Source organism: Orycteropus afer, unplaced genomic scaffold (genome assembly GCF_000298275.1).
Source record: "Orycteropus afer afer isolate SDZICR_OR568_19922 unplaced genomic scaffold, OryAfe1.0 scaffold00490, whole genome shotgun sequence".
NCBI classification, from domain to species: Eukaryota; Metazoa; Chordata; class Mammalia; order Tubulidentata; family Orycteropodidae; genus Orycteropus; species Orycteropus afer.
The window spans coordinates 1,359,635-1,387,598 of record NW_006922077.1 but is presented as its reverse complement, the minus strand read 5'-3'; the positions used below and the strand labels follow the sequence as shown (position 1 = coordinate 1,387,598).

At 44.1% G+C, this 27,964-nt stretch overlaps 2 protein-coding genes across 2 annotated transcripts in view; both read left to right on the top strand.

The window, feature by feature from the left end:
- Window positions 1–904: 904 nt before the first annotated feature.
- On the top strand, window positions 905–3,842 carry LOC103209317 (major intrinsic protein of lens fiber). Its single transcript, XM_007955132.2, has 4 exons — window positions 905–1,264; window positions 1,731–1,895; window positions 2,510–2,590; window positions 3,657–3,842. The coding sequence occupies exons 1-4, from the start codon at window positions 905–907 to the stop codon at window positions 3,840–3,842; spliced, it is 792 nt and encodes a 263-aa protein (XP_007953323.1).
- Window positions 3,843–18,897: 15,055 nt separating this feature from the next.
- Window positions 18,898–27,964, top strand: part of TIMELESS (timeless circadian regulator) — a 20,273-nt gene continuing 11,206 nt past the window's right edge. The window contains exons 1-13 of the mRNA XM_007955131.1: window positions 18,898–18,994; window positions 19,146–19,299; window positions 19,423–19,537; window positions 19,633–19,695; window positions 19,979–20,080; window positions 20,264–20,419; window positions 20,657–20,790; window positions 20,990–21,077; window positions 22,733–22,909; window positions 23,301–23,518; window positions 23,741–23,844; window positions 23,972–24,141; window positions 26,319–26,327. Coding sequence (XP_007953322.1) covers window positions 18,898–18,994; window positions 19,146–19,299; window positions 19,423–19,537; window positions 19,633–19,695; window positions 19,979–20,080; window positions 20,264–20,419; window positions 20,657–20,790; window positions 20,990–21,077; window positions 22,733–22,909; window positions 23,301–23,518; window positions 23,741–23,844; window positions 23,972–24,141; window positions 26,319–26,327 — 1,587 coding nt within the window. The remainder of the gene's footprint in view (window positions 18,995–19,145; window positions 19,300–19,422; window positions 19,538–19,632; window positions 19,696–19,978; window positions 20,081–20,263; window positions 20,420–20,656; window positions 20,791–20,989; window positions 21,078–22,732; window positions 22,910–23,300; window positions 23,519–23,740; window positions 23,845–23,971; window positions 24,142–26,318; window positions 26,328–27,964) is intronic.

Genomic DNA, 27,964 nt, shown 5'->3' with positions numbered 1-27,964 from the left:
GGGACATTAGATCTTCTCATTTAATTGCTTCATAGCCATGACTCAGTTTCCTTCCTTTTACTACATCATGCTATGGCCTTGGGAGTTAAGAAAGATGAAATATGAACTGATTCTGAGGTTTAACTACTGAGCCCTTTGCCCAACATTCCCACTCCACCCTCAGTGCATACATAGAAGATAGCTTCTTCCACCTGTCTCTCTCTCTGTGGTCTAAAAGGCAAGGTTGAGAGTTTAGAAAGTGAGGTACTGGCATGGGTTGGGGGTGGGGAATCCTGGACTCAGAGAAAGCCAGACACAGCAGAACTATTCTGTTCCAGAGCTGCAGGATCCACAGATTCCAGCCCAAACCAGCCAATGGGAGAAGGCTCTCTAATCCCAGGGAACTAAAGAATGCTCTTCAGTTATCCAACTTGCCTGCCAGACCCCACTCCTGACCCCACCCCCACCCTTATCCCTGGCATCTAGAGGAGCCTAGAGGCCCCCAGGATTACAGCCTCATACCCCATGTAGTGAACTCAGCTTGACTGACCTCCAAGCAGAATTGAGGAATGTTCTAACATAGATATCAAGCAGGACTTTGTCCTCAAATTTGACTTGAAGGGAAGACCATCTCCCTGTCTTGGTCCTGCCCTCCAGAGCCTCTCCAGCTCTGAATAACACCCCCATACATACCACTACCAATGGCTCTGTTTATCTCCCAGTTGAAGAGAAAGGAAAAATCCAACAGCTTTACCAGAGTTATGGGAGTGGGCCCAGTTCTCCCTATCTGTGAAGGGGTTAAGAGGCTGGGCCAGCCACCTCAGTCTGCCCCTCCCAGGGATTAAGAGTCCTCTATAAAGGGGACTATCTACACAGATAAGCCAGGGGTTTCAGGAACCCAGGCATTGTGCCCATCCCCCGTGCCATGTGGGAACTGCGGTCAGCCTCCTTCTGGAGGGCCATATTTGCTGAGTTTTTTGGTACCCTCTTCTATGTCTTCTTAGGTCTGGGGGCCTCACTGCGTTGGTCTCCTGGCCCCTTGCATGTCTTGCAAGTGGCCATAGCCTTTGGCCTGGCCTTGGCTACACTGGTGCAGGCTGTGGGCCATATCAGTGGAGCCCATGTCAATCCTGCAGTCACTTTTGCCTTCCTTGTGGGCTCCCAGATGTCTCTGCTCCGTGCCTTCTGCTACATGGCAGCCCAGCTCCTGGGAGCCGTGACTGGGGCTGCCATGTTGTATAGTGTTACCCCACCTGCCGTCCGAGGAAATCTAGCACTTAACACGGTAATGGTGGGCTGAGAGGGGTTGGGGGAGCCTGGTGCCCTGACTTCCTGCCTAGGGTGGGTGGATCAGTTCCTTGGGGATCTGGGATGTGTGTGTGTGTGTTTCAGAGTAGGGAGAATCAAGAGGTAGTATATGGGGTAAGGAAGGCAGAGAGTCATAGACTGAAAATCAACAAATCTAAATTCAGGTCCCAGCTTTCCTTCCAACCCTTTGCAGGGTCTTGAAAAACTTATTTAATTTTAGAGGGGCTCAGTTTTCCCATATGTGTAAGTTGGTGCAATTATATCACCTTGAAGGAGTGTTGTTAGAAGAAATAAGATACATATACAACTACTATGAAGGGGGTTGTGTCATCCATCTTCTCCAGGGAACTGATGCCATGAGGGGAACCCTGCCTGGGAAACCTTGAGGAGGTAAGGCTGTGGTAGCCCTAATGAGCTGCCTCCTTTCTTCTTCCTTTGCCCAGTTGCATCCTGGGGTGAGTGTGGGCCAGGCCACCATGGTGGAGATCTTCCTGACACTCCAGTTCGTGCTCTGCATCTTTGCTACATATGATGAGAGGCGGAATGGCCGTCTGGGCTCAGTGGCCCTGGCCATTGGCTTCTCCCTCACCCTGGGGCACCTCTTTGGGGTAAGCAGAAGATGGGAACAACTTCTTATTCAAGAATTCCAGGGCCCAAAAACCTTTCTTAAATCCCCAGAGTGCTCCCTGCCTAACTTACTGTCAAACATGACCATTATCCACCTCAGTCTGTATTGCCTGTGATTGGCCACAAACCAATCAACCCTGCCCTATTCCTCTCTCTGTGACCGTTATATGTAGTCCTTTAGGAGCTCTGGTGGCATAGTGCCTAAGGCATTTGACTGCTAACTAGAAGGCTGGCGGGTCAAACCCACTCCTTGGAAGGAAGGTTGGGCAATCTACTTCCGTAGTGATACTGCCTCGAAAACCCAAGGAGGCGTCACTATGAGTTGGGTCTGATTCAATAGCAGTGAGTTTTTGGTCTTGACTCCAAGATGGAAGTCACAGGTAGATGTGGGTTTTGTCTTTGTGTCTATAGTATCCCCAGATAAGGCATCTGTGTCCTCACCTGACTCTGGATACCCTTAGAGGGTCATGCAGGTTGTCCTTCCCCATTTACTATTGGCTGAAGGCAAGGTATACCAGTTCTCAGGGGCAAAGTGGGTTATGGGGAAAGAAACTGGGCTATGTGTGTGTTTCAGTTACAACTGTATCTTTTGCAGATATATTATACTGGTGCAGGCATGAACCCTGCCCGCTCCTTTGCTCCTGCCATTCTCACCCGAAACTTCACCAACCACTGGGTGAGTGAGGAGAGAGTGATGTCCTGAAGCACTGCTGGGTGGGTGTGGGCTGCAGGTTCCAGGTTTGATTCCGCTTTCCATCTGGGTGTGTTGGCTGCTCTACCAGCACTTCAACCAAGCGGGCTGTGAAAGCCTGGCATGTCTTTGTGAACAGGGCTCATTATTTTGCTGGAAAGAGAAGCTCTTGCTCATATTGTTCCTTCTCTGAATTAATCAAAGGATTTTTGCTAAGTACTCACTGGAGGCCAAAACTAGGTCTGTGAAGCCACACAACTGAACATAACACAAAATTTAACATCTCAGAGATAAGGATGTGTTGACAGCATAGATGACACTGGGTCCGTCCCATTTCTAGCATTTTCTAACCTTGTGGGTAACCTTGGGCAAGTAACTCATCCATTCTGAGCCTTAGCTTCTTCAACTGTGAAGAGCAATATTATGATAAGTAAATGTGAAAGTTCTAAGTGTGAAACATTTAGCATAGAATCTGGTGTGAAGTAAGTCCTCAATAAATATTGGCTACGTTTACGTTGTCAACCATATGCAAACTATACATTTGAAAATAATTCCCTAAATTTTCAAAGCAATATATAAACTAGTGCAAATTGGTAATAACAAGTAGAATATACATGTGCTAAGAAGATATGAGGGAGCGTAGTGCCTAAGGCATTTGACTGCTAACCAGAAGGCTGGTTCAAACCTACCAGCAACTCCTTGGAAGGAAAATTGGACAATCTACTTCCGTAGTGATACTATCTCGGAAAGCCAACGGGGGTGGCTATGAGTTAGACCCGACTTGATGGCAGTGAGTGTAGTTTGAGTTTTTAAGAAGATATGGGGTAAAGAAATGCTTTGATGAATCAAAAAGAAATGGTGAGTTTTGAGGTTCAGGCAGTGAAAGCCTAGGGTTTAAAACAAACACACACTGATTTCCTACTTAGATTAGATAATGTCCGATTTTATATACCAAGACCAAGATGTCTGTTTTCCACTGAGGTGGGTGGAGAGAGTAGCCTTGTTCTTGTTGCCCTCTCCAAGCCTGAGTATACCTTTCCTCTTTCTACAGGTATACTGGGTGGGCCCAATCATTGGAGGGGGCCTAGGCAGCCTTCTCTATGACTTCCTCCTCTTCCCTCGGCTCAAGAGTGTTTCTGAGAGACTGTCTGTCCTCAAGGGATCCAGACCCAGTGACCCGAATGCACAACCAGAGGGCACGGGGGAACCCGTTGAACTGAAGACCCAGGCCTTGTAAAAGCTCCAGCTGGATAGAGGGAAGCTTCTGGGTTTACGTGGAGGGGCTGAGCCAGCCCCTGGATGAAGAGACTGTGGGGAGGGACATGTACTTCTTTATTTTTTAATTTATGTGTGTGTGTGCGTGTTTTTCCTTTTGCTGTGTGAAATCTTTCAAGTTGCATTCATGAGCTGGTCGGTGAAACGTCCCTTCCTCCCCACCCTACTTTCCGTGGCTGCCGTATGCGTGCATGATTGTACATATGAATGTGAGTGAGTGTGGCTGTGTCTGAGTTTTGGGGCATGAGAGTTAGGGAAGGGAGGAGAGGTATCATCCTAAACTTTCTTCCCCCAACCCAGCGTGGTGAGCACAGGGAACTGAGACCTCAAATACCTGGCCTTTACCCTCCTGCCAGTTAAGTATACGGCTCTTGATTTCTGATGGAGCAGGCAAGCTGGAAGTCACTCCTCACAGGAGGCAGATGTAGGAGACAAGCATTTCAAGAGCTGGGAGAATGGGCTCAATATTTCTCTGGACTAAGGCTCACAGAAGTGTGAGTGAGGGCAAAGGCAGTGGTGTTTGGGGAATGGAGGTATAAGCCCTAGATCAGGATTCAAGTGGACCAAAAAGTTATGGAGAAGTTAATGGAAGAGTATAGCCTACTTTCTCAGGGATGCTTGCCCCAGGGACTTGGGTGGAAGTAGCTCTGAGAAAAGTGAACACTGGGGTTTGAGCTGTTCTTTAAAGCTCTACAAACCTATCTACATCCACTGGCTGGGTTGTGTGTTCATTCTGGCATGATGGATGTCTTCAGAGGCCTTGGGCCAGCAAGCTGCCAACCTTAAATATGGGACAGGTAAATCTAGAATCTAGAAAAATTAAGCAGTTTAGCAATTCTGCCTGACAGCCCCCAGATGGCCTCCTGGTTTGTGATACTTAAACCCCAGAAGAGCTCCCAGAGGTCAAAACAGGAAACCTGATGCCTGGAGCAAACTGGGAAGGGGAGGGAGGGAGGATTTCATCTAGGAAAGAGAGAGGCTTTGACCCTCAGGATTTTAATATAGTCAGAACAAATCAAAACACTTTTGAAAATGTTATCTTTCTGCTTTTATCATTAGTTCTGTAGTCTTCTTTGTCTTCCTTTTTGTGTGTATCATATTTTCTCTCATCTGTCCTTTCATCTCAAAGCAAGTGTTTTCTAACTCCTTCATACCCCAGAAATTGATTCCTTTTATTCAAATGCTTAATAATTCAGGAGATAATCATCCCTTTGAGTCTTATCCTCTTTTGTTGTTGGCAAAATACACTCATTTCAGCAGAGGTGGAGGAGACCCTCTACTGACCCATGAATACTTACTGTTGATCTCTTGCTTTTATGAATCTCTTGCATACTTCTCAAGCTTTCAGCCTGTGCCTTGCCTACAGTATGACCAACCAAACCAAACCCAACCAGTTGCCATTCAGTGGACTCTGAGTCATGGCTACCCTATGTGTATCAGAGTACAACTGTGCTCCAGGGGATTTTATTTTCTTTCCTTCTTTTTCTTTTTTTTTTAGAAATTCCAATTTTATTACTGGTTGCCCTCCACAGGATTTTCAATGGTTGATTTTTCAGAAGTAGATGACTAGAGATGACCAGGCCCGTCTTCAGAGGTGCCTCGCGGTGGACTTGAACATCCTACCTTTCCCTTATCAGCTCTGCACATTAACTGCACCACCAAATCATAGGGAGTTCTACTCCGCACATATGGGGTGGCCATGAATCGGAATTTACAGCAACTAAGCAACCCAGTAACATGATCTCTATAGGATGACCAAACCAAAAGCAAAACCTATTGCCATCAAGTCGATTCTGACTCACAGCGACCTTATAAGACAGATGAAAACTGCCCTAAAACTGCCCCATAGAGTTTCCTAGGCTGTAAATGTTTACGAAGTACAAAGCTGCGTCTTTCTCCCGCTGAGTAGCTGGTGGATTTGAACCGCTGACCTTTTTGGTTAGCAGCCGAGCGCTCAACCACTGCGCAACCAGGACTCCTATTAGGCTGACAGACCGCCCCCCGCCCCGCAAAGAGACCATTTCTCACCTTCATCTCTTCACGTTCTCCCAATAAAATCTAACTTTTCTAACCTTTAGACTTTGGAATAGTCCACTAGACGAAAAGGGGAAGAATGTTTGTAATTCACTCCTAAAAGACTTTGATTCTTATTATCTTAAGTCAGCATTAAAGGCATAGTGCTTTATTTTGTAGTTCAATGTAGCAGATCCACTCCGATAAACAAACAGTACTTGTATTCGCTTTCCTTTTCCTTTCTTCATCACCAAACCCCTAGCCCACTTAGGGTCACTTGGACCAGCCCGGTTCGCCCCGCCTCGTCCCGGCACACAGGCGGAGACCAGCACAGCTGAGCCGGGTGGCGGGAAAGGTTGCACCCGGCCTTTTGAGGGTTGCTGGCTCCGCGGGGATCCCGAGGACCCGCAGGGAGTGGGTGAGTGAGAGCGTGGGCAGGAGAGCTCTACGCGGAGAGGGGTCGGCGTCCCTCCCATACTGCAGAGGCACTCCGTGAGCGCCGAGTTCGCCTTCCCTCCTCCCGCCACTCGGTTTAAAGACAGGGGGCGGGGCGCGCGTTTTAGGCGCGTAGGCGCAGTCCTTCGCCGTGCGTCCTGAGTTAGGTGGACGCTCCTTCATTCCCGGAGACTTGACCTAATCAACACTTTTCTTCACCCTGTTTTAGTACTTTACAATGCACTGCTTGGTTCTACTGCGAGGGTGGAGCTGTGACGGGAAGGGGCTTGGAGCCCTCAAAGTAGAACTGAAGATCCCAGAGATTTCCCTATCCAGATTGGAATCCCCTATCCAGTTCAGACACGAAAAAAACAGGTGGCCAACAGGGGTCGGAATTCACAGATCACTTATTTTGGGTTTTTACCGAATGAGTTCTTTATTTTTTTCCATCCCTCCCTAATATCGCGTGAGAACACAGCCTGTGCCTGGGTTTGTTAGCTGGACCATCGGCCAGTGACTAAGTTCCTTCCTTCGAGTCTCAATTCTTTACTCTCCCTTCGAGCTCCCACCAGTTACCTCAATTTGTGTCTTGTAGATTAAAAATAAAACAATTCTGGCCACCCACAGTCAAGTTTAAATCCTTGGTGAGGTGTACAGGACCGTTCCCAGTCTGGTCCTGACCCTCTCAGCTTGATTTTCTAAAGCTCCCTTAATTTTTCCTAGCTAATTCCAACTCATCTCTCCATTGCTTCCCTGTTATGTGCCATCGAGTCGGACCCGATTCATAGCGACCCTCCTTGGGTTTCCGAGGCGGTATCACTACGGAAGTAGATTGCCCAACCTTCCTTCCGGGAAGCGATGGGTTTGCTTCCCTGTTAGGCTCAGGTATTCATAGTGGTTCTTTCTGCTTTTACTAGGGCACTTCTCTGCCTAAATGTCCCTTCTCCCGGCTGACTGAGCCTATGCAGCCTTTAAAGGTCCACTTCTAATCACACTTCCTCTGACAGGACCTCCTTAGCCATTTTAACCTGAAAGGAATCCTAATTCTTTTTCTTTTTTTATACATTTTATTGAAATATAATTTATGTACGGTGAAATACACAAAACTAAAGTGACGTGGGTCAATGCAGGAATCCTAATTCTGTAGAACCTTTTTTTTAAAAAAAAAACAATATCACTTTTCTAGAGCTTGCCCTTTAAATTAAGGATCCCGGTAGCACAGTGGTTAAAGCACTCATTCGGGACCGGGCAACCCCACTGTGGGAGAAAGATGTGGCAGCCTATTTCTATAAAAGATGTACAACATTGGAAACCTTATAGGGCAGTTCTACTCTGTCCTATAGGGTCACTTTGAGTTGGAATTGATCACAACGACAGTGGGATTTTTGGTTTGTTTTCCTTTAACTTTACTACCTTGTCCTTTAAATTATTTCTTCCATATTTTTATGTGCCATATTTATAAATTTCTTTCATTTCTTTAGCACCCTTATTGTACCATGTTATTTTTATTTTTGCAACACACAAGCCTACACTGACTTGGATGGTGACTGACCACATTCTCTTTTGCTGCTTCTTGTTGGTTGCTGTTGAATGGATTCTTACTCTTAGTGATCCCTTGTGTGCAGAATAGAACTGCTATGTAGAGTTTTTAAGGCTGTGACCTTCCTGAAGCAGATCTCTAGGCCTGTCTCCTGAGGTACCACTGGATGGGTTTGAACTGCTAACCTTTTGGCTAGTAGTCAAGTGCTTAACTGCACCAGCCAGGAAGTCCTATCTTTTGCCTAGAAGGCTCCTAGTGAACATTTAACGATTGACTATAGAGTCCAATAGGTGGGGAGGAATTTAATATTTTGGGGGTTTGTTCTTTGTGTTCAGAACTGAGTACCTGACCTTAGTACTTCTTTACCTTGGTGAAGGACCAGGTAGATTTTTGGACCCAAGTCATTGCAGGTTGATACACTTCTAAAAACACTTTTGCAAAATATAGTTACTAGAAAAATGAAATAAAAAAGGACAATTTTGTATGACTTAAAAATTATTAGATTCAACAAGTAAAACTGTCAAAATGCTAGAAGACAGTTAAGTGCTTATTCTTTGTTTCTGTAATTATCTTGATGCAGACTGCTAACAGTTTGTGGACAGGCAGTGGTCTGCAGACCATACTTTTGAGTACACAGCTTTACATGCTCTTATTTAAACTTCCTCACTACCTGATGAGGGTGAGTGCTATTATTGTTTTCTCAGTATACTGATAAGGAAACTGAGATTTAGGTTAAGAGACATGCTCAAGTTAGTGCAGAACTAGAATTCCAATACTGTATGCTATTCTATAATATTACCAGTATCAACTCAGTTGCCATGGAGTTGACTTCAACTCATGACAATTCCAAGTGTGTCAGAGTGGAACTGTTCCATTGGGTTTTCAATGGATAATTTTTCAGAAGTACATCACTGGCCTTTTTCCTTGGCACCTCTGGGTGGACTTGAGCCTCCAACTTTTCCGTTGGTGGCCTAGCATGTTAACCATTTGCACCGTGTAGGACCTCCTCCTATAATACAGTACTCACACCAAAAGCCAAGCCAAACCTGTTGCTGTCAAGTTGATTCCAACTCATGGGACTCTATAGGTCAGAGTAGAACTCCCCCATAGGGTTTCCAAGGCTGTAATCTTTACCAGAAACAGGTTGCTACACATCTCTCTCCTGTGGAGCAGCTGTTGGGTTTGAGCTGCTGATCTTTTAGTTAGCAGTTGAACGCTTAACCATTGTGCCACCAGGGCTCCTTCCCATAATAGTAGAGGTTCTTAAAGCTGTTCTTTAAACAGGGTTGGTTTGGAGCAGAGTTTTTGTTTTCAAGAAATGAGCTGATTTTCTGTTTTGAATTATAAATGTGTTTAATATTGTATCCTTTGTTTTCTTTTGACTCTTGCATTTTAAGACCTATAAAAAATAATTTCAGGTGAATATTGCTTCATCTGAACTGCTTGGTACTTAGTTGAGATGTAACTAATATCCCTTTTAAATATCTAGATCTGCTGGGTCTAAGTTGTGTGACAAATTTCTCATTTGTCTATGATGACATGCAAAAAATAAAATGTGACTTTTTTCATAAAATCAAATTTCTTAAATTTAAAGGATTGTACCTTACCCTGAGATTATGTCCTTCTTAGTTTTTTGGAATGTTGAAATGGTGGAAATACATTATATATTAACTGTATTTTTTTTTTTTTAATTTTATTTCTTTGTTGAGAATATACAGAGCAAAACTTACACAACTCTACCTTTTCTACATGTACAATTCAGTGATGTTGATGACATTCTTTAAGTTGTGCAACTATTCTCACCCTTCTTTTCCTTCCTCATTAACAGAAACGCACTGTCCCTTAAGGTTCCTCCTATCTAATCTTTCAAGTTGCTGCTGTCACTTTGATCCCAAATAGGAAGTTCTCAAAAGAACATCATGCTCAGGATAGGTATTTTTTACTAGTTAATCTAAACTATTGTTTGGTTTTCAGAAGACTTCAGGGGATATTTTGGGTTAGGTTTAATGATTATCCCATGACAGTAGTTTCAGGGGTTCATCCAGCTCCCTTGACACCAGAAAGTCTGCATTCCATGAGAATTTGAAATTCAGTTCTGCAGTTCTCCCTTTTGGTCAGAATTTTATAGAATCTTTGATGAAAATGTTTAGTAATGGTAGCCGGGCACCGTTTAGTCCTTCTGGCCTCATGGTAAAGTTCATGGAGGCAATTAGCCACATTCCCTATCCTCTTCCTATTCCTGACTCTCCTTTTTTCTCTGTTGCTCCAGGTGAGTAGAGACTAATTGTTGTGCCCTGAATGGCTACTTGCAAGCTTTAAGATCCCAGGCACTGCTCAGTGAACTAGGAGGTAGATCAGAAGCATTAAGCAAGTTATTAGGCCAATTAACTGGGATGTGCTGTGAAACCATGGCCCTAAACCTCTAAACCAAGGAACCAAATTTCATTACATGTTTGGCTGTACATAAGTAGCTTCAGCAACTACTCTCTCTCTCTTTTTTAAATAACAATCTTATTGCAGTGGTTTTCAGTATATTGACAGAGTTGTGCAAACATCACCACTGTACAATTTCAGAACATTTTCATCCTGAAAGAAACTTCATCTGCGTTAGCATCCACTCCCCATTCACTTCATCCTCCTGTCCCCCAACAACTGCTAACCTGTTTTCTGTCTCTATGGATTTACCTATTCTAAACATTTCACATAATGAAATCATTCAACATAGGATCTTTTGTATCTAGATTTCTTTCACTGAACTTCATGTTTTCAGGTATCATCCATATTGTGGCAAGTATCAGCTGTTAACTGCCATTGCGTCTGTTCCCCACTCATGGCGACTCCATGCACAGTGGAATACGCCTGGTGCTGTGCCATCTCTGTGTTGTGATCCACAGAGTTTTCATTGGCTGATTTTCAGAAGTGGGTTACCAGGCTTTCTTCTTTGTTCATCTTGGTCTGGAAGCTCTGCTAAAACCTGTTTAGCATCATAGCAACACAAACACCATCACAGACAAATAAGTAGTGGTAGCTGTGCATTGGCCAGGAATTAAAGCCAGGTACTTCATTTCTTTTTTTTGGTCGAATAGTATTCCATTGTATGGTGAAACCACATTCTGTTTATTTATCAGTTAAGGAGCCCTGGCGATACAGTGGTTAAGTAGTCAGGTGCTAAGTGAAAGGTCAGTGGTTTGAACCCACCAGCTGGTATGTGGGAGGAAGATGTGGTCTACTGCTTCTGTAAACAATACGGCTTTGGCAATCCTGTGGGGCAGTTCTACTCTGTCCTATAGGGTCATTGGGAGTCAGAATTGACTTCATGGCAGCAGGTTTTGTCATCTGTCAGTTGATGGACATTTAGTTTTTTTTCCCCCATGTTTTGCCTATTATAAATAATCCTGCTATGAGCATGTGTGTACAAATTTTTGTAGGGACACATGTTTTTATTTCTTTCAGGTACAGTCATTCCTCATTTTATTGCACTTCGCTTTATTGTGTTTTATGGGTATTGTGTTTTTTAAGAAAGTGGTTTGTGGCAACCCTGCATCAAGCAAGTCTTTGGGTGCCATTTTTTCTAACAGCATTTGCTTATTTCGTGACTCTGTGTCACATTTTGGTGATTCTCTCAATATTTCAAACTTCCTCATAAGGCTATTATATACTTAATAGACTAGCAAACCAAACAACCAAACCTACTGCTGTTGAGTTGATTCTGACTCATGGTGACCTCCATTGAGTTTCCAGGTGGTACATCTTTATGGAAGTAGATTGTCCCATCTTCCTTCCACAGAGCGGCTGTTGGGTGTGAACCCCCAACCTTCTGACTAGCAGATAAATGACTTAGGCACTGCACTACCAGAACTCCTAATAGACTGCAGTATAGTATAAACATAACTTTGATATACACTGGGAAACCAAAAACATCATGTGACTTGCTTTATTGTGATATTCACTGTATTGTGGTGATCTGAAATTGAATTCACAGTATCTCTGAGGTTGGTATGTATGTTCCTAGAAGTAGAATTGCTAGATCATATGATTAATATTTTGAACAACTGCCAAACTGTTTTACAAAGCTACTGTGCCATTTTACAATTCTACCAGCATTGTATGAGGATTGTTGTGTGCTTAATTTATCTATTTACAAAAGTATCTTTACATTACAGAATTAAAAGTTGGCCACCTTGTGTTGTTGCTGTTGCTGTTGCAGTTGAGTCTGTGCCCATGTGTAAAAAAGAGAACAGAACAATGCCCAGCCCTGTACCATCTTCACGAACATGTTAGACTCCCTACATTTTTTGAAAAAAGGTCCATGAAGGTTGGGATCCACCACATTACATCAGCCTGTCTAAAACAAAAAATAACTATCCAGAAGCTTATAAATGATGAAAAGAATGTCTGTCTTTTTTGTTCTATGCAAAGCAGAGTGACTACTTTCCCTCTTTGGCGTCTGTTGTGGCTGAGAGGAGGTATAGGATAATGTGGTACAATGAATTAGTATGGCTTTTCTGACCCCAGTCTTTGTGACTCCCACCAGATGACTGGGTGAAACTATGCAAATATAAGGTGCTTGTGGCCCACCAAAGGGATTGGGTAGCTAGTTAGTAATGTAAATAAGGGACATGGTGCTCTTGTGAGGGTTGCTGTTGTTGTTGTTGTTATGTGCCATCGAGTCAGTTCCAACTCATAGCAACCCCTCCTTGGGTTTCCAAGGTGGTATCACTACGGAAGTAGATTGCCCAGCCTGCCTTCCAGGGAGTGGCTGGTGGGTTTGAACTGCCAACCTTCTGGTTTGCAGTCAAGTGCCTTAGGCACTATGCTACCAGAGCTCCTTGTGGGACTGTAGAAATAAGGTGTACCAAAAAACCAAACTCACTGCTGTCAAATTGGACCCAACTCATAGCGTTCCTCTTTGGGTTTCCCAGGCGGTATCACTGCAGAAGTAGATTGCCCAACCTTCCTTCTGAGGAGTGGCTAGTGGGTTTGAACTGCCAGCCTTCTGGTCAGCAGTCAAATGCCTTAGGCACTACGCCATCAGAGCTCCTAGAAATAAGGTATATGGAACCGTAATATATGGATAGGTGAGTTTTGTAATTTTGCTAGGCTTAAAATAAGCCCTCCCAGAGGCAGAAGGGGTATCTCACTGCCATCAAGAGAGAAGAGCCATTAAGTGGGGTAGAGCCTGTCTTTGGACCTGAGATCCCTGTACTGGATCTCCTTGGCAGAGAGACTGGCACCAGACAAGAGTGGCAGGCTTGCTGGCCCATGGAGTGAGAAAGCTGAGTGCCTTTGGGCAGGAGGGTTGTAGGCAAAGTAGGGTACACATAGGTGTACCTATCAGCAGAGCTAAAAGAGATTTGTAACACTTGCCGGAGTAGGGCAAAGGCCAAAGGCTAGGCCAAGAGGTCAAGGGCCAAAGAGAGGCATGCCTTTTCCTATGGCTGGGGGGTGGCTGTCCTGATGGAAGAATTGTATCCTGAGCATTCCTGAACCTGAACTATAATCTGTTACTTCCATAATAAACTCCATAATCATGGGTATTGTCTGTGAGTTCTGTGTGGCTATTGCAACAAATTATCAAACCCAGCAGAGAAATAGACAGTGCTGTGGCAGGGACAGTTGGTGTAAAACATTTGTAGGGTGGTAGCATGTCTGACTTCTGCCTTAGGGGAATCAGCTTTGGGCTGTTGCTGCTTCTCTCTCTTTCCCTTGTGAAGTTATCGGAGATTAGAGGATGTGGTCCCCATGTCCTTTTTGCAGAGAGAGAGGGTGCAAAAAGGGTGTGGCGGTGGCATCTGACCTCTTCTGACTTCACAAGGGAGAAGGAGGCTCTAGAACAACATGAACAGCCCAAGGCTGATTCCTATGAGGTGAAGGTCAGACATGCCACTTTCCAACCTTTTTACCAATTCTGACCTCAACCAAATTCTGACTTCAACCGTTCCTCCCAGGGCACTCTCTATTTCTCTGCTGGGTTTGGTAATTCATTGCAGTGGTCACAGAGAGCTAACAGACAATACTCACAATTATGAGGTTTCTTAGGGAAGAAACAGTTTACAATTCAGGATCAGAAACAAGTCAGGATATAGTTCTTCAGTCAGGACAGCTTCTTCTTAGCCTTGCCACAGGCACGCTTCTCTCCGACCTCGGCCTCTGTCCTGCTCGGATAAGTGTTACAAAGCTCTTTTAGCTCCGCCAATAGGTACCCAGAGAGATACACCACTCTGTCCTGTCAGCAAGTCTCCTGCCTGAAGGCACTCAGCTTTCTTCCTCTGTGAGCTGGAAAGCCCGCCACTTTGTCTCATTCTCATTTTCCCTTGGTTCTGCTGCCTCCCCTGCTGCCTTCTCTGTGCCAACTCGGGGCAGGGATCTTGGGTCCAAGGACACATTCCACTCCTGGCTATTCTACTGTCTTGTTGGCAGTGGTGAAAAAAAAAACAACCCACTGCTGTCGAGTCGATTCCGACTCATAGTGACCCTCACTGGGTTTCCAAGGTGGTAAATCTTTACAGAAGTAGATTGCCCAGTCTTGCTTCTGTGGAGTAGCTGGTGAACCACCAACCTTCTGGTTAGAGTCAAATGCTTTAGGCACTGTGCTACCAGAGCTCCTTTAATGATAGTGAGATTCCCCCTTTTTGCCTCTGGGATGGCTCATTTTAAGTCTAGCAGAATGGCAAAGCTGACCAATCCCCACATTAGGGCTCCACACACCTTATTTCCATATCCCCACCCCCACAAGGGTATGATGTACCTCATTTACCTTACTAACAAGCTGCCCAGCCCGTGGGCCACAAGCACCTCATATTTGCATAGTTTCACCCAGTTATACCTGGTGGGAGCCACAGACTATGGCTAGAAGAGTCATACCAAGCAGTTCACTACACTACAGAGGGGAATTGTTTTCAAAGTGAAAACCCAAGAAGTGGAATAAAATACTCTGCTTGGAACAAAGGGAAATTACAAGCTTATGTATATCCATGTTTCCCTCCCTCCCCCATGTCTGGAAATAGCACAAATGGTTTCTCCTTTTCCCTTATTTTTGTGGAGAGGAAAGGATTTGGTGGAGGCAGCTGTAGTGAGACCCCACTCTCTCATGTCTGGGCATCTGATTAATATTTGATGTTTGCACAGTAGTTTGGGCTGCTTGAAAGCTCTTGTACTGTGGGAGATTAAAAAAAAAAAAAAGATGTAGGACCTTGGGAAAGAGACCAAAGTTTACACTCTAGGCTTTGAAGCAGGAGAAGGTGCTTCTGTGTCTTACTGAGTAGAAGCAATGAAAGACAATAACTTTGTTTGCCAGCCCACCTGCCCCCAGACTCCTCCTCTCTCATCATTTCAGAGAGATGAGAAAGGAAAGGGACCTTGGGTTAAGAAAGGGGAATGGGAGGGAAAAATCCAGGAGTATAACAATGTTGTTGTTAGGTATTATGAAGTTGGTGCCATCTCAGAAGCCTGTGTACAACAGAATGAAACACTACCCGGTCATGTCCCATCCTCACAATCTGCCATTTTTCAGTCCACTGTTGCAGCCACCATGTCAATCCATCTCGTTGAGGGTCTTCCTCTTTTTTTTGCTGACCCTTTACTTTACCAAATATGATCTTCTTCTCCAGGGATGGATCCCTTCTGATAACATACTTTAAAAATATTTTTATTGAATAGTACTGTTTTGGGATCTCTGGTAGCATAGTGGCTAAGACACTTGCCTGCTAACCAGATGGCTGGCGGTTCAAATCCACCAGCCACTCCTCGGAAGGAAGGTTGGGCAATCCTACTTCCGTAGTGATACTGCCTCGGAAACCCAAGGAGGGGTTGCTATGAGTTGGGTTTGACTCGACGGCACATAACAACAACAACAAGTACTGTTTTGGTTACGTCGTGCCACTCTAACAGAAAGATACCACAAATGGAATAGCTTGAACAAATAGGAGTTTATTCTCTTATAGTTTTGGAGGCTGGAAGTCAGAGTTCAAAGTGCCAGGCTCTAGGGGCTGGTGGAAAGTCCCTCCCTCGACTTGGGCTCCAGCACTGCCTCTTGCTCCCAGCCCACTGAAGCTGGAGGCTTTCTTCACTCAGTCTGGCTGCTGAGGCTGACAAACCCAAGGTCGATAAGTATTACCAAACCGCACAGCAGGCTATTGACTCAAGTCCATTAAGAGTCCCCAGATTGGCAGACAACATGACAGACTACTGAATGACGATTCGACTACATGCAGGATTCAAGCATGCCAAAAGCTGCAGACCATTCCTAAAGCTTCTCTCTGTATACTGGGAGCAAGTCACCTACCTAAGGCAGCTACTCAGCTGCTCCAGTAGATTCCACCATGGAGTTGATTACCAGTCTCATCACTGGGAATACTACAACCAGCTGCCCAGCCACTCGAAACCAGCCCCAGCCAAGCTGACACATAACCTTAACGACTAAAAGTACCATTTTTAAAACATGAATTATAAGTATATTTTTTAAAAAATACAAAGTGTATCTTTACTGGTGATTTCCAAGATCCTTCCTCTGTTTTGGGTCTTTTTCTTTTTATATACTTAGATTTCATATGATTATTGTGAGCATTCTACTTTGTATGTTTTTCTTTTTTTAAAAAGGCGTTTGAGTTTCATAGTCTGCATAGTTACTTTTTATAGATATAGTGTTTATCCATAGTCCAAAGTTTTCCTAGCTAGTCCTCAGATTTTGAATATTTGGGTTGTCTCCAAGGCTTTACTATCATAGACAACTCATCTTTGAACATCTTATTAGGACGTTTCTACTCTCTGAGCCTGTTTGTTCATCTATAAAATGAAGATGATTGTACCTATCACTTAGAACTGTTGTAAGCTTCAGAGTAAAATAATGCAATGAAAACATTTTGTAATCAGAGTGTGCTAGAACAGGTATTTTTGTTTAAGTGATTTTTTTCCCTCTCTTTTTCCTTCCTTTTTTTTTTTTTTTTTTTTAATGTGATTTGGGTCAAAGTTTACAGAGCAAATTCACTTTCCATACAACAGCTCACATACACTGTGTCTCATGACATTGACTACAGTTTACCCCAATACAACAGCTCCCCTCCCACTTCCTCCCATTTGTTACTTCTTCCCTGTGTCCATCCCTCCATGCACTCCTGCCCCTTGAGCTGTCTCCGTGTGCATAAACAGTCCTTCTTTCTCCCATGATTGATCTCTCCAAGGAGTGTGCCTACCTCAGGTAAATGTTCAACTCATATGCCTGTCTTTTGTTTGGCTGGAAGCCACAGGTGTGGGTTCAATTCCGGACCTGAAGGGCAGCTAGGGGCCATAGTCTCAGTGGTTCCACCAGGCTCTATCAGACCAGCAAACCTGGTCCCTTTTTTTTTTTTTTCCCCAAATGATTTTGAGTTTCGTTCCACATTATTCTCCCTCTCTATCCAGTATCTCCTACATAGATCCCCCTCTGAGTGGTTGACAGTAGTAACCGGGCCCCTCTAGTTCTTCTGGTCTTATAATCATATAGGGTGCAGATCGCATGGTGTATCAGTCTCTTGGACTAATTGTTTCCATGAATCTTTGGTTTTCTTCATTCTTCTTTGCTCTGGACAAGGAGAGACCTATTGTTGCATCTAGGTGACCTCTTGCAAGCTTTTAAGATTCCAATCACTACTCGCCAAAGTAGGAGGTAGAACTATGTTTTGTATAGCATGTTACACTAATTGAGCTTGATGTCCCCTGCAACTATGGTCCTGAGCCCACAGGTCCAACTACTCACTCGCTCCCTCTAGGTAGCTGGCTGTGGCCAAGAAATGACTACAGCCTTGTCCCTTGTCAGCTCTACTGTACACCTGGGAATTCTTACAGAACATAAAAATACACTTGTAGAACCATTGTCTAGAAGCAGCATTTTTTTTTTTTTAACATAAATTAACCCATTTATTACAGGCTAGAGATGTTTCCAATGGTAGAGCTTCTACTGGTCTTTCAATTCCTTCAGTCTTCTGATGGCAGACTTTACTGTGACTGCAGAGGTGGTATTGTAGGTCCAGGCACCGCCAGCTACTGTTTTCATGCAGGAACCACAGTGCCAGATCCCCACTGCCCATGTCTTCATCTTGGTTTTGCTGCAGAACGAGCAAGTGTGCTTGGCATGTTGGCTGATATCAGTTTTTAGAGGCAGCATTTTTCATGTGGTGAAAAAAATGTGAAATTATTCACTACACATTAGTAAGTAAGCACAAGTAAGACTGCTTATCTTACATATTAGGTAATCCGACACTGCCCCTCTCTAAAGCCAGCTCTCTGAGGGTGAAAATCTCTGAGTTGATGCACTTCTTTAAGCAACCTTTCTTTCTGCTAGGTTATCTTTGCTCTGAAATAGACTTTGTATAGTTTATCAGACCCAGGTTAGAGTATGGGGCAGATGCTTAGTTCTTAGCTTGGAGCTCTTTGATTTTGATCAGGTAGGAGCCTTGACTTAAAGCTTTCCCTGGAGGGGGAAAGGAAAGGGGGACACTGAGCTTCTGTTAAGGGTGATGATTGAACAACTTGATGAACATGAACTGTACATGTGAAGAATGTAGAAATGGCAAATGTTTTATTACCTATATATTTACCACAATAAAAAATAAAATTAATTAAAAAAAAAAAAAGCTTTCCCTGGGACTTTTGGCATAAAAGTGAGGCATTCTGTTCAGAATACCTAGAGTATAGGACCTTATCCTTTCCCCCTCTCCCTATCACGGATACCAAAAAAATAAAAAAAACCAAACTCAATGCCATCGAGTTGGATCCAACTCATAGCAACCTCCCCTTGGATTTCCGAGGCAGTCTCACTATGGAAGTAGATTGCCCAATCTTCTTTCCAAAGAGTGGCTTGTGGGTTTGAACTGCCAGCCTTCTGGTGGGTTTGAACCGCCAGCCTTCTGGTTAGCAGTCAGATGCCTTAGGCACTACACTACCAGAGCTAGGACCCTATATTTATGATCTTTCCTTATTTCTGCAGACCTCATCATTTCTGTCTTCCCTGTCTCCACCTACCTTACCTTTCTATTGACTGGTCCATTCTTGTATGGACTTGTACATGATGAATTGTGAACTTCTAGCTACATGTAGTGCCCTTGGGTACTTGGAAGGAGACACTTACCACAAGGAACCAGACTGCTTAGGTGAGTACTTTATTGAGGAAGCAGGTTAAAAAAAGCTTGCTTCAGTTGAGGTGGTCAGTTGAATTTCTTAATTCATGGGTATGAAAAGCACATGGGCCTGGGTGGAGCTTCTTGCAGAATTCCACACAATTGTCTTATTCTGTCCCTGAAGAGAGTGTGAAGGATTTGATTCGCTACTTGAGGCACGAGGATGAGACACGAGATGTGCGGCAGCAGCTGGGGGCAGCACAGATCCTGCAGAGTGACCTTCTACCCATTCTTACCCAACACCGCCAGGACAAGCCTCTTTTTGATGCTGTTATCAGGTTGATTTCACAGGCTTTTCAGTTTTACCGTGTGCCAGACTTTGGTGTTTAAGCTGGTAGGTTTTAGTGTTTGTGGTTGGTGAAGAAATTACCCAACTTTTCCTGCCTTCATTGTCTCCACAGGCTGATGGTGAACTTGACACAGCCAGCCTTGCTCTGTTTCGGCAGTGTGCCCAAAGAACCAAGCTGCCGGCACCATTTTCTGCAGGTGCTAACTTATCTGCAGGCCTACAAAGAGGTGAGGGTTCCATTCACAGTCCGTGGGACAGAGTTTTGGGGAAGTAGGAGAAGAGTGAGTAAACTCTGTTTAAGATCCATTCACCTATTTTGTAGGCCTTTGCCAGTGAGAAGGCTTTTGGAGTTCTGAGTGAAACTTTGTATGAGCTCCTGCAGCTGGTGAGTGAATCTCCACCTTACAAGATCCTATGGGCCTGTTGGCATCTTGCACCTCCTCTGGGAAGAACCCCAGACTAGGCATTATAAGGAGATGCTGAGTTTGGAGATGTAGTTCTAGTCTTTAGGGATATGGTAGTCAAGTCTATAGCCTCTGTTTGCTTCAGGACTGCTTGAACTCTTTCTTAAACCTGATTCTCCTCTGTGCCCTGGTCCTTCAGCCAGGATAGATGCTGCCTGCCTTTCGTAGGGAGTCTCTTCCTCTAACTCTCCTTCTTTTGACCAGGGCTGGGAGGAACGGCAGGAAGAAGACAACTTGCTGATTGAACGGATCCTGATGCTGGTCAGAAATATTCTCCATGTCCCAGCTGACCCTGATCAGGAGAAAGTGAGAGCTTTTGGGTAGTCTGAGTTCTGTGTTGATTGGGTTTAGATGCTCTTTTCAGGCTTCTCTATCGTCTGACAAGTCTGGGGGAAGACTTTTGGTCATGGAATGAAGGAATTGGAGAATATCAAAGCAGAACATAGAACTGAATGACCTCTCTTTATCCCCTCACCACTCACTGCTCAGAGTATTGATGATGATGCCAGTGTCCATGACCAGCTTCTCTGGGCAATTCACCTCAGTGGCCTGGACGACCTCCTTCTCTTCCTGGCCAGCTCACCCGCTGAGCAGCAGTGGAGCTTACATGTGCTAGAGATTGTCTCCCTTATGTTCCGTGACCAGGTGAGACCCTGGCCTGTTGCCCCAATCCTCTCCACTCATGTACTTTGCTGCTATGTGGCCAGAATTGTTCTTGTGCCAACAGCTGGATTATCTGGAGTATCTATAGTTATAGGAGCCATTCCTTGAGTATGTGTTCCCATCAGTGGTCCTGTTTTGTTCACTCTTTCTATTTATAGTAGAAATGAACTGAGGGTAGGAATGATCATCCTTTTGATTCTTCCCTTTTTGAAAATCTAGAATCCTGAGCAGCTGGCAAGAATAGGGCAGGGACGCTTAGCTCAGGAGCGGAGCGCAGATGTGGCAGAACTGGAGGTGTTGCGCCAGCGAGAGATAGCAGAAAAGAAGACTCGAGCCCTCCAGCGAAGCAACAGGTGAGGGGCAGAGAGCTAGCTGCTCTACCTGTGCTCCCATTCCTGCACTGTGGAATGCTGAGGCCCTTGGGCCAAATTCTCTAAGACTGTGGCTGGATAACATTTTATAATTATAATGTGCTCTGATTTGCTGATAAAAGAGAATGGGGTTAAAACTTCCAGAGAATTGGGGAATTACCCTGAACTTTTTTCCCTGCAGGCATTCTCGATTTGGGGGCTCTTACATTGTCCAGGGGCTGAAATCCATTGGGGAAAGGGATGTCATCTTTCACAAAGGTCTTCACAATGTGAGTATGTTTGTATCTGGGGTGGAAACATTGTGGAGTTGAAGGACCTAAGAAGGATAAGCTCTGAAATTAAAGTTTCTGTGTACCTGTGTTTAGAGAGTTGGAGACAGTAAGAGAAATAGAGCCTTGGGTATTAGCCATGTTCTCCTCACCTATATCTTTGCTTAAAGCAACAGAACCTTCTGAGTTTCTTCTGAAAGAATTGTAGCACTAGAAATCTGGGAAGAGTTGCAAGAGGAGTGTTGTGGCACAGCAGAAGAGAAGCCAGATGATTGGGACCTTCTAAAAATTAAATGTTTATGTGCTTCCAAAGACTTCTCCAAAAGAGTCAAAAGAGAACCTACAGATTGGGAAAAAATATTTGGTAATAACATATCTGACAAGGGACTTATCTCTAGAATTTATAGAACACTCCAACACCTCAATAACAAAAAGACAAACAATCCAATTAAAAAATGGGCAGAAGACATGAATAGACACTTCACCAAGGAGGATATTCAAGCGGCCAACAAACATATGAAGAAATGCTCACGATCATTAGCTATTAGAGAGATGCAAATCAAAACAACAATGAGATACCATCTTGCTCCAGCACTAGTAGCAAAGTTCAACAAGACAGAAAATAACAAATGCTGGCGAGGTTGTGGAGAGATTGGGACTCTCATACACTGCTGGTGGGACTGTAAAATGGTACAACCATTGTGGAAAGCAGTATGGCGATTCCTTCAAAAGTTGGAAATACAAATACCATTTCACCCAGCCATCCCATTACTAGGTATATACCCTAAAGAAGTGAGAGCCATAACAAGAACAGATATATGCACGCCAATGTTCATCGCAGCACTATTTACAATAGCCAAAACTTGGAAACAACCTAGATGTCCAACAACTGAGGAATGGATAACCAAACTTTGGTACATTCACACAATGGAATACTATGCAACGCTAAAGAATAATGTAGAATCTGCAAAACACCGCATAACGTGGATGAACTTGGAGGACATTATGCTGAGCGAAATAAGTCAGTCACAAAAGGACAAATATTGTATTAGTCCGTTATTGTAAAAGTTAAGGAAATGTTTATATATTGGAAGACATTTTCTTTGTTGGTTACCAGGGGTGGGAGGGAAGGGGAGGGAATGCTGTTAGATAGATAGAGATAAATATTGATTTGGGTGAAGAGAAGGGCAATGTACCAAATATGAGTGACCAATATGGCAGCATTGAGGATGAGAAAGACAGAGAGAGTTACATGGGCAGTACAAACAACAAATATGAACCCCTTTGTAAATACAATACTGAGTTGTTAATGAAAGCAAACATGGGTATAGGGACGGATAGATGGGTGAACAAGCTAAACAATTATGTATGTCTAAATGGAGAGTGTATCCAAGATCATATACAGGGTTGGCAGACAATGGGCCTCTCGAAGAGTATGAAGGGATGGACACTGGGAGGAGGTAACTATGGGGAGGAAGTGGGAGGGGAGCTGCTGCATTGTAAATTTTGGTCAATGACATGAGACAAAGTATATGTGAACTGCTGTATGAAAAGTGAATTTACTCTGTAAATCTTCACCCAAATCCTAATAAAAAAAAAAAAAAGAGGAGTGTTGTGGCTAGGAGTAATTCTAATCGTCCAACCCATATCTGCAGCTCCAAAACTATAGTTCAGATATGGGAAAGCAGCGACGGAGGGTGCCTAAACGTCGCCAGGCTGCCCGGGAGGTGTCCATTCAGCGCCGCTCTGCCCTCAATGTGCGACTCTTCCTCAGAGACTTCTGCTCTGAGTTCCTGGAGAACTGTTATAACCGGCTCATGGGCTCAGTGAAGGTGAGGGCCTTGGCCAGATATGGGATATATGGAGAGGTGAGCCGGGAGGTGATGGGACCAGTGGTGGATAAGGACAACCCTGGGGAGGAGCCCATAGGAGGTGGACCCTGATATGTGAACTAGTAAGTGGGAAGGGTTTAGGTGCCCCTGAGAAATGGTGAAGATATCAGGAGGGAGTATGTTACTGGCATGACAAAAAAAAAGCTCTGGAGAAATCGCCCCAAAGGAAGGGGAAAGAAATATAGAGAGAACTGAGGAGACTCAAGAGAGTTGGAAATTGTGGATTCTAGAGTATTATTACAGTGGTATCCAGGCTCCATCCCACATCACAGGACAGGAGGAAGTTGAAAGCCCTGAGGTCATGAAATGGCCTTTTTACCCTGGATGTTAGGATCACCTGCTTCGCGAGAAAGCTCAGCAGCATGACGAGACGTACTACATGTGGGCCTTGGCTTTCTTTATGGCTTTCAATCGAGCTGCCACATTCCGGCCAGGCCTGGTTTCTGAGACCCTCAGTGTCCGTACCTTCCACTTCATTGAGCAGAACCTCACCAACTATTATGAAATGATGCTGACCGACCGCAAGGAAGCTGCTTCCTGGGCACGCCGGTGAGTGGGGCAGGTATTGGGGTCAGAGTGGGGATCTTGGCCAGACTGAGTGTCTGAGTTCTGAATGATATGTTTTCTCTGTTTCAAGGTTGAAGTGATTGAGGTGGGGAGACAGGGACTGGGTGGGTCATTCTGTTTTGAGTGGAGTTTTTTAGAGGGGTGTTGTTTCCATGAATTAGTGCCCTATGTTATCTTCCGTTTCAACCTTTCCCTCACCTCCAGGATGCACTTGGCTCTGAAGGCCTATCAGGAGCTGCTAGCCACAGTGAATGAGATGGACATGTCTCCAGATGAGGCTGTGAGGGAGAGCAGCCGCATCATCAAGAGTGAGGCTCTGGCCTGGTCCCCACATCAGCCTTTCCCATCTCTCTCTTGCTAAGTTCATTATTCATCGTTCCTTCTCCTAACTTTTCCAGACCAGTGCTCCGATTTCTTTCTCTTCCTCTTCTCTAGACAACATTTTCTATGTGATGGAGTACCGAGAACTATTCCTGGCACTCTTCCGAAAGTTTGATGAGAGATGCCAACCCCGCTCCTTCCTTCGTGACCTGGTGGAAACAACCCACCTCTTCCTCAAGATGTTGGAACGATTTTGTCAGAGCCGTGGGAACCTGGTGGTGCAGGTAACAGGCAACCCCAGGATGTGGAAAGAGCCGTAGAGGAGGCTGGAAAGAGCCGTAGAGGAGGCTGAAGGACAGGGGCTCTTTCTCGTTACATTTTTTGTGGCTTAGAACTACTATGAACTAAGAGGGCAAAAAGTTTGTTCGTCTTGCCAATGAGAGTCTAATATAGTTTCCTTCTCACATTAGCTTAATCCCTCATATACCTTAAGTATCTTAATTCACTTGTCATGTGCCGTCGAGTCAGACCCAATTCATAGCAACCCCTCCTTGGGTTTCCAAGGCAGTACCACTACGGGAGTAGATTGCCCCATCTTCCTTCCGAGGAGTGGTTGGTGGATTTGAACCGCCAGCCTTCTGGTTAGCAGTCAAGTGCCTTAGGCACTATGCTACCAGAGCTCCCCTTAATTCACTTAGCAAACATTAATTGAATACCTGCTATGTGCCAAGGTCATAGACTCTGGGAATTCATAATTTTAGTGTTTAGTAATTATGCTGTGATAGTTCCTAGTTACACTTTAGCAGCATTGTAGTGAGATGGAAGGAGCCTTAAGGTCAAGAGGTCTGGGATCGAGTCCTGTATTACTGGTAGAGTAAACTCAAGCTGCTCATGTCAGTTTCTGGATCCCTAAAATTGGAAGTATAATACTCTTCTATCAATGAGCCTAAAATGAAATAATAGATGAAAGTATAAGTCAAGATGAAAACCTCAAGGAATTTATATCCTGGAAACACAGAGACCTTGTGTTATTAAAAAAAAATAAATTCTTTTTTCATGAGAATTGTTCTATAATGCTAGTTGCTATAGCTTAAAAGCCTGTCAGAACTAGACTTGAAAAGGTGTTTTTACATTCAAGGCTCTATTGTATTGTCAATAATAATAATAATAAACCCATTGCCATCCAGTCAATTCTTACTCATAGTAACCCTATTAGGCAGAGTAGAACTATAGACAGAGTAGAGCTGCCCCCATAGGATTTCCAAATAATCTTTACAGAGGCAAACTGCCACATCTTTCTCCCTCAGGGTGGCTGGTAGGTTCCAACTGTCAACCTTTCCGGTTAGCATCCGGACACTTAACCTCTGCACCAATAAGGTTCCTTATCAATAACAATAGGTGCTATCATTTATTGAGTGTTTACTTTGAGTCAGACACCGTGCTAAGGTTTTCATGTAATTCTTACAACAGCTCTAGGAGGTTTGCACAGAGAGGTTAAATAACTTGCCAGAGCCTTGCTAGTAAATGGCTAGAGTCAGGCCTGAAATCCAGATCTACTTGGACTCCAAAGCTTATACTCTTAACCTTTGCAGTGTTTGATTATAAATTCCTTGAAGAGATCATACATTTTCTTTATTATGAACCTCAAGGGCCTCCTAGTCCATCTTATGTGACTTTTGAGGACCTACACCTATGACTGGTTCACCACCATGACTTGGAAGGAGGCAAGATTTGTGTATTGACTCTCTCACTCTTGTGTTCTAAGAGGAAAAAAATACATAGCTTAGATTTACATACTAAAAACCAAACTAACTGCCTTTGAGTCGATTCTGACTCATAGTGACTCCCATTGGGTTTCCAAGGCTGTAAATCTTTATGGAAGCAGACAGCCTCATCTTTCTTCTGGATAACAACCACCAACTCTTTGGTTAGCAGCCAAATACCTTAACCACTACACCACCAGAGCGCCTATATTTACACAGTTGTTGTTGTTATTTGCCATCGAGTCGGCCCCGACTCATAGCGACCCCTCCTTGGGTTTCCAAGGAAGTATCACTACGGAAGTAGGAATGCCCAACCTTCCTTCCGAGGAGTGGCTGATGGGTTTGAACCGCCAGCCTCCTGGTTAGCAGTTAAGTGCCTTAGGCACTATGCTACCAGAGCTCCTCTATTTACACAGTGCTTCACATTTTTCAAAGCTTTTTTTATCTAGAATTGTTTATATTTGATCCTCATTGCTAATCTGTTTATACTATAGGCTTCTGTTTAAGATATCACTTCTTTTAGGAAACCTTTTCTGACCCAAAGAAATGGGTCAAGCACTGTTCCTGTGTTTTCATCTGAGATCTTATGCTCATTCATATTATAACTGTTATCCACATTGTAATGTCATTACCTGTTTGTTGATCTGTCTAGTTGATTTTGTAAAAGGGAAGGTAATGGACTTCTGGTAAGATGGCAGAATAAGCAGGTAAGCTACACAGACCCTCTTCAACAAAGAAAAGAGAAACCAATTGACAGAGATAGAGAAGACAATCCTAGAGACCTGAGCTTTGAAAGGAAGTATATAGAAGTGGATTAGCACCAACTAGTAGAAAAACCTAAATGAAAACAGTGAGTATGGAGATGGATGGAGCTGTGGACTGTCAGCCAGTCAGACAGCACCAGTAGCCTGAATATTTCCAAGTGGTGCTGGGACCTGAGAATTGACCTAAAGGTCAGCCCTGGTCATCAAGAGCTGCAGGGACGACTGCGCTGCTGGCCTATGACTATGAAAGGAAACAGCAAGGAGGGAGACAACCTGAGCTGTAGACTTTTGGCTTTCCAGAGAGTGCAGCCATTTTGATTGTTCATAAGCAGTGGCCATTTTGGATATTTAAAGTGACAGCATTCTCATTCAGATTCCAGGAACCTAAGAATAGGTACCATTTGCCAAGGACAGAAGGGACATATGGGGGGCTGACAATGGAAAAGGAGACAAGTGGTGAGTGTATAAGTGCTGCCAGCTAGCAAATAGAGGAGCACACTACCCTGCTTACATAGATAACATCCAAAGAAAACGAAAATCGTGGGCAAGTCACTCCAACATACAATCACCAATTAAATACAAACACAAAAATGTCATAATGTCTTGGAGACAACAGATCACCATAGTCCATACAAAGAAGCAAAATAAAGCAGGAGAAACAAGGGACCAGGGCACAGACCCACAATACATCCATGAGGAGGAAGCAGCAGTGGAACTCCCTGATAAGGAATTCAAAAGAATTACATTTGGATACTTTCAATGGGTTGAGAGACAGATCAAGGAAAACACTAGCAAAATTGAGGAAAACACAGAGAAAACCCTAGAACAATTTTGAAAGACAATACAAGAACAAAATGACAAAATAAATGAAAAATTAGAAGTGATACAAAATCTACACACAGAAATCCAGAAGATTAATGATAATTTTCAGAAATAGATAACATAATGAATGGGTGCAAAAAGGGCAAGGAGGCCACATGTTCTGACCTCCTCTAATCCCACAAGAGGAAGACAGAATCACCATCAATAGCCCGAGGCCTATTCCTGTGAGGCCAGACATGCTGTCTCCCTCCAGCCCTTTCTCCGTCCGTTCCTCCCAAAGCACCGACCACCTCTCTCCTGGGTTTGATAATTCACTGCAGTGGCCACACAGAACTCACAGATTATGGGGCTTATTAGGGAAGCACCAGGCTACAACTCAAGTTTAGAAAGAATGCTCAGTCTCTCTCCCAGCAGTGCGTGTCCCTTGGTGTCTCAGCAGTGCGTGTCTTTTGCGTCTCTTTCCCAGCAGCACGTGTCTCTTTCAGCAGCACAGCGTCTTCCTCAACCAGCCGTCAGAGTTCTGTCTCTAGGAGGCTTCCTTTTGAGCTTGGCGGAATGGCCAAACCAACCAATCAATCATAACAGAATTCTAAGCACCTGAGAGTGAGCCTCCCATAACATTGCATTGTGCCATGCCCAACAGAAATAACCCAGGTGGATAACATTTACAATCAGGAGCTCCTCAGTTGCTCATAGCAAATCCTACCTTGGAGTTTACAAAGACTTATGGGTAGAAAAGCCACACTAAGTAATTTACT

What these genes read in the sequence shown, in the direction of transcription:
- LOC103209317 (XM_007955132.2), top strand. Translation starts at nt 905, where the DNA reads ATGTGGGAACTGCGGTCAGCCTCCTTCTGGAGGGCCATATTTGCTGAG. An exon ending in GAAATCTAGCACTTAACACG is followed by an intron (nt 1,265 to 1,730) that starts GTAATGGTGGGC and finishes TCCTTTGCCCAG; the next exon opens with TTGCATCCTGGGGTGAGTGT. An exon ending in GAAACTTCACCAACCACTGG is followed by an intron (nt 2,591 to 3,656) that starts GTGAGTGAGGAG and finishes CTCTTTCTACAG; the next exon opens with GTATACTGGGTGGGCCCAAT.